The sequence below is a fragment of the Carassius gibelio genome, chromosome B19 (assembly GCF_023724105.1).
Source record: "Carassius gibelio isolate Cgi1373 ecotype wild population from Czech Republic chromosome B19, carGib1.2-hapl.c, whole genome shotgun sequence".
Lineage (NCBI taxonomy): Eukaryota > Metazoa > Chordata > Actinopteri > Cypriniformes > Cyprinidae > Carassius > Carassius gibelio.
Genome location: NC_068414.1, coordinates 17,578,290 through 17,584,289, shown reverse-complemented (window position 1 = coordinate 17,584,289; position 6,000 = coordinate 17,578,290). Strand labels below are relative to the sequence as shown.

The window sequence follows — 6,000 nt, the reverse complement described above, 5'->3', positions numbered from 1 at the left end:
TTCTTTTGACATTTTTCAAAGAGGCATGTAGCCTCTACAATATACTTAGTTCAATAGCTAGGTTCAATAGCTAGAGTAAACAAGAAATGGCTTCAGCAAACACTGGGATTGTATTTAAAATAGAGAATATATAATAATAGCCAGCCATAGATCTCCAGTGTAATCAGTGTTCATAATTTTGATATTTGACACCCTTTACCTTTATAACAGATTCTGTCACTCCTGGAATCCTGCCACACAAGCTCTTAACTGTGTAGTTACACACGAATAACATCTAATCATGAGAAGATAAGCGCTGGTTCTCTCCCCGATGGAGCTGGTGTCCTTTTTTACACACTTCACACTAGCATGAACCATAAAAGATGATCAAGAATGGATAGAAGGTTATGGACATTGGACTTTACCCTGGTTTTTTTACGAAACCACTTTTGAATTATTTAATCAGCATTTGTGGGAACATGATCAGACTGGAATATGGGACTGACTTGAGGGCACAGGGTTTGCATCATAGCCATTCATTTAGGTTTTACCACACTGAGCAATCATCAGACCTGTCTGCCATGTCATTACAGATCATCTGTGATTTCAGACAGTGAGGGTTGAAGGCAACAGTTGGCTTGTTCATGAATGTAGAGACCTGACTCATCTGGCCACAGTGCATCTATAAGCACTCTGCTCAAGGGTAATGGTTTTGTTCTTTTTACAACAGATTTTGAGTCTTTGTGCATTGCACACAGTCTTTTAATGTGGCTGGGTCAGTGAGTTGCTTATTTAATTCTGTGTTAGTTTTTGTGGGTGTGTATTTGTGTGATTTAGCAGCGGCCCTAATGAGCTTTATCTCGAGACTAGTAATTGCTACCAAACTAATGTAACCTAATATTTCAATTCTACTGTACTTATTAAGTAATCAGTGATTACACTGATTCATCTAGAAATTGAAATGGTGCCGGGTAAAAGTTTGGGACATGTTTTCTCTTTAACATGGTGCTTCTGTTCTTGGCATGTTTTACCACAAGATGTCGCTGCTGTTTCACCTTTAATTCACGGAAAGCGCTCTGTGCTTCATTTCAAGGGAGGTAGAAATGACTTTACAAATGCTTAATTGGCGTATTACTTTTTTCTGTAATAAAATTGGTAGGCTACTGTGTGTGAACATAATCCTGCTTAACGCGCGCGAGTGTATTTAGAACTGTGCTATGATCACTAAAAAGAATCTTTAAGAATGTAAAATCATGTCATTATTTACTTATCCTATCGTTGTTGGGAAAATATCAGTGTGCATTAACGTTTATGATACCGTTATTACTAAACAATTTTATGCTGACATTTCTACACTGTTTTCATTCATTCTCTTTTTGCAAGTGAAATAAAGCAAGTCATATTTAGAAAGACATGATGAGAGAGTGATACATAGGGACATGATGACAACATAGTTGCCTTATTGTACTCTCCTGTTTGCACGAATGAACTTAATGGCAGGCACACAACCAATTGAGATACTTTTTGTGTGTGTGTGTGCAAGTTTTCCATTATTCTGTCATTTGCATCCTAACAAACATGAGGAAACACATCATAAAACATCAGAATGGTTTCTCCCCGCTGAGACAGCTGAGAATAATGAGTAGCGTGCTGCCCAGCTCAGAGCGAGTGTGATTGGTTCTCCGCGCAGCATCAGGAGACCTGTGGCTCATCACTGGACCGAGAACAGCGGGAGATTCCTCACAGACACAGAGCAGAACGCACGCTCCTCCGCCTGCACGCGCACTTGTGTCGACACATTAAGCCTTATTACTATACCTGAAGCTAAGAGTTTCAGTTAGAGAAGGAATCACTATGGATTGCTCTGAAGAGGTACAGTCACTCTCAGATGAAGCCAGCACTCCCATCGAGTTAAAGAAAGGAATGTCAATATTTTTGGATGTGAGTATTTTAAAACATTTTTAAAAAACATTTTCTGATATGTTTGTGTGTGTGTGTGTGTGAGAGAGAGAGAGAGAGAGAGATAGATCTCTGGACCAAAAAAAAAAAAAAAAACAGTCATAAGGATAAATTGAAATTGAAATGCTGAATAAATATTCTATCCATTGATGTATGGTTTGTTAGGATAGGACAATATTTGTCAGTTATACAACTATTTGAAAATCTGGAATCGGAGTGTGTCAATTTTTTTTTTTGTGAAAATCGCAAATAAAGCTGTGCAAATTAAATTCTTATTAATCAAAAATTAAGTTTTGATATATTTATGAGTAGCACATTTCAAAATATCTTCACGAAACATGATCTTTCCTTGATATACTAATGATTTTTCCCATTAAAAGAAAAAATATAGAATTTTGACCCATACAATGTATTTTTGGCAGTTGTTACAAATATACCCTACTTATGACTGTTTTTTGTGGACCAGGGTTACACACACACACACACACACACACACACTAAATTTGATCTCAACTTCACTGATTTCAGGTCTAAATGTTGAAGTGGTTTGGTGATGTGAGAATGACATCCTTCATAGATATTAATGTTATGCTATCATCATTTACTCTGTTTGTAGTCATCATGCATGATGTTAATTAGCATATTATTAATTAGTCATTATGCATAGTTTATGCACATTCAGTCATTAAATCTCTTTTCTGCTCTGTAATAAAGACACGCTCTTAAGAGCAATTGTAAGTGCTGTTTTAGCTACTAATTTAATTGTAGTGTGCTGTCTAAAGAGCTTCCCCTGAGACATGAGGTGTGTATTGTTAATTATCATACAGGAATAAGGAAGCAGCGGTCCCTGACAGATTGGTGGCATAGTTTTTCACTCCTCTGAGGAGGAAGCTATATTCAGCATAGTCTTGGCATGCCTAGCAGAGGACCATATTTAGAGTGTGAATATTCTCGCTGTGAATTGGGACTTTATTTAACAGACCACTACAGCGCGGCTGGGTGCTCAAAGTCAACACAGCCATCATCACTTTTTCTTTCATCTCTGCTCTTTTTAGGCCTCGACCTAAATAATTTACAGTGCTAAAGTCCCTTTACATGATCAACGCAGCATGATTTTTCCATGGCCCCTAGTTAGCAACTGATATTGTCCTGTTTGCTTTCAGATATTGAGAAGAGCTGATAAAAATGGTAAGACATTGCCTTTCTGTGCACTTGTTGTTACCCGCATTATAAAGTGTTTGTTTTAGTCTCGTACACATTACTCTAACTGTGCATCAATATGAATGAATGGTTGTCCATTCCCTGTTGTCATGGAAACACTATGTCCATACGTTTCCTAATGTTAGTCAATATTTTAGTAGAGCGATGCAAACAAATGTCACTGCGATCCTTCTTAACATCTCCACTTATAGTTCAGTTTTGGCAGCCATGGGATTTTAAAAATAGCATTGATTGGATTTCATATGTGAAGTTCAGTAATTGTGAAATCAAACTCAGTTTTTTATTTTATTTTTTGCTTTAGAATGCAAACAGTGCATATAATAATTTGAAGATTTAACTTAAAGTAACTGGAAATATATGGAAATATACACACAATAACTAGGTAAGATTAAAATGATGTTCATTGCAAGTTTATGTGTTAAGAATGTTATGTCTAATTGTGCATATTGAAACAAAATTCAAATAAAAACAGTTTTTGTATTAATATTACTATTATTAGAAATGATAGGATAATTGAATACATTTTATGATACTTTAATCAGTTTAATTTGAATCGTATCTTTCTGTTAATCATATTAACTAAACTTTATGTTAGAGATTTTTTTCTAAGCAGCTTCACAGTAATAAACATGTAAAAATATAATTAAGGATGCAATTTCTTTTTCTGCAAATTTTCAGTTTAAGCCGTAAAGTAGCTCTAAAAAAGGACAATAGTGTCATTATTCAGCTTCAGTCAGTTCAGCATTAATTCAGTTTTGTCAAAGGTCAGTTCTACAGAAGGTTAGGCCGTCATTCAGCTCAAATCCAGTTCAGTGTTGTTTCAGTTTGGTTAAAATACAGTTTTGATATTGCAAAATCAAAATCTGATTTGACTATAAAGCAGCTAATAATGTCATCATCGAGCTCCGTTTATTTGATATCAGCGAAGTCAAATTGATTATGCTGCTAAATATTGTGTCTTTTTAATCCAGATATTATTAAAATATTATTTAACATCACTGAATCAACCTTGATACATAAATTTATATAAACGAAACACATTTTTTTATTGGTTAAATTATGAAATGTCTCTTTATGGTAATAGTTGCAGGTTTTTCAGTGTATAATGTCAGGCACAAGGGTTTCTGCATACCTCTTTCTCTCGTCCTCATTTTGTGTTCTTTCTGAGGCTCTTTCACTGCATTTGATTTAATATTGTATATTAGTAGGAGTGTAGCACGCAGCATGTGCAGCAGTACATTTCTTCTATTTTGAGTATAGGCTGGCATGACTCACCTGTCACTGTTTGTTTGAAAACCTCTGGGCGTCTGCTCCAGCTAACACAAGCCCTCAGCCCTGTCGCAAACATCGTCTCACAGCGTGTTCATGTTTTCCCAAACACCTGAGATCTGACGTGCATGAGCTAAATCGCGTGAAGGATGATGAACTTTGCTTGCTTTTTTTATATATATATATAGATTGAACACTTTAAGTCTTTTTAAAATCTGAAAAACGTTTATGAGTTAGATTTATTTATTTATTTTTGATTTCTTTGAAGGCAACTTTTTAACCACATTTTCCTCTCAAAAGATGATGGGAAGCTGTCCTTTGATGAGTTCAAGGCTTATTTCTCAGATGGTGTTCTGTCAGGAGATGAATTAAAGGAGCTCTTCCATGCAATTGACACTCATAACACCAAGTAAGTATCGCTGCTCTTCATTCACATACATACTAATGAAGGCACCATTTTACGTTCCTCAGATGATTCCCACACACTGATTGAACCCTTTGGACGTCTTATAGGCAACCTTTCAAAAATGGTGGTTTTCTGAACATTGAAGTGCCCAAATTCAGTGATCAGATACAATCACATATCTGGAATCTCAGTGTATTGACTCAGGAATATATGTGTGCTAGAAACAGTGTTGAAGTCTAGGCGAAGATCTGGAGCTGGTTGCACCAGCTGTGTGAAAGTTACAACAAGTTACAGCTTACGCATTAACATGTTAGCTTTGCACCATTGAACTTAACTAAACATTAATGTGTAGAAACATTGATCAGAGTAACGGACACAGTCAATTTACCAGAGATTTAGCTGAGTTCACCTAATGCTTCTGAATCAAAGAATCGATTCTTTTCGGAATCGACTCCCGTCCTACATATGAATAAACACTAAGGAGATTAAAACCCTAAATGATGCCTCAAGTATCTTTTTCATAATTTTTACAACATTTTTGTATTTTGCAACATACTTCCTGTATGATTCTGTCACAAAAAAGGCATGACTTTGTAGCAAGCATGCAAGAGGTTCGTTTTAACGCAGAGCTGGAAGCACCGACTTGCACCCAGCAGCCTCTCTGTCCTGATGATGTCATCACAGCGGCGGTGAGAACGAGGGTGTGCTGTCTCTCAAACACGACACACTCCTGTCACACTGATGCTTATCGTGCTTCTGGCTCGTTAGACGAAGCCATGTCAGTGGTCCGTGCTGATGTGTGTGATTGTGCGAGAGAGATAAAGAAGTTAGCTTTCTTCTGAGATTTTCTTGAATGGAAATGAAAGGCTTCAAAATTGTGCAGAAATAAAGCATGACAAGCTAGAGGAACGACATCGCACCTCCTCGCAGAATGATTCCATGTCACTTAAGTCACCTTGGTTTCCATAGCAGCAGCTCTCCTGGCTGGTGCATGCTCTCTTTGTAGTAAGTGTTTGATGTGGCTGGCCGATATGGTTTGATGTAGTATTTCAAAGAAAAAATTGCTTTCGTTTGCCAACATAATGATCGCCTCTTCCCCTTAGCATGAGCATGATATTGTTTTGGGTCAAGCATCAATTATTCATTATGATAGATACGTAGTAACG

General features: G+C 36.7%; 1 protein-coding gene across 1 annotated transcript in view; it reads left to right on the top strand.

The window, feature by feature from the left end:
• The first annotated feature begins 292 nt into the window (after nucleotides 1-292).
• The window catches only part of necab1 (N-terminal EF-hand calcium binding protein 1), a 32,801-nt gene continuing 27,093 nt past the window's right edge, over nucleotides 293-6,000 (top strand). Inside the window, exons 1-3 of the mRNA XM_052584928.1 lie at nucleotides 293-1,920; nucleotides 3,102-3,126; nucleotides 4,729-4,837. Coding sequence (XP_052440888.1) covers nucleotides 1,834-1,920; nucleotides 3,102-3,126; nucleotides 4,729-4,837 — 221 coding nt within the window. The 5' untranslated portion in view covers nucleotides 293-1,833. The remainder of the gene's footprint in view (nucleotides 1,921-3,101; nucleotides 3,127-4,728; nucleotides 4,838-6,000) is intronic.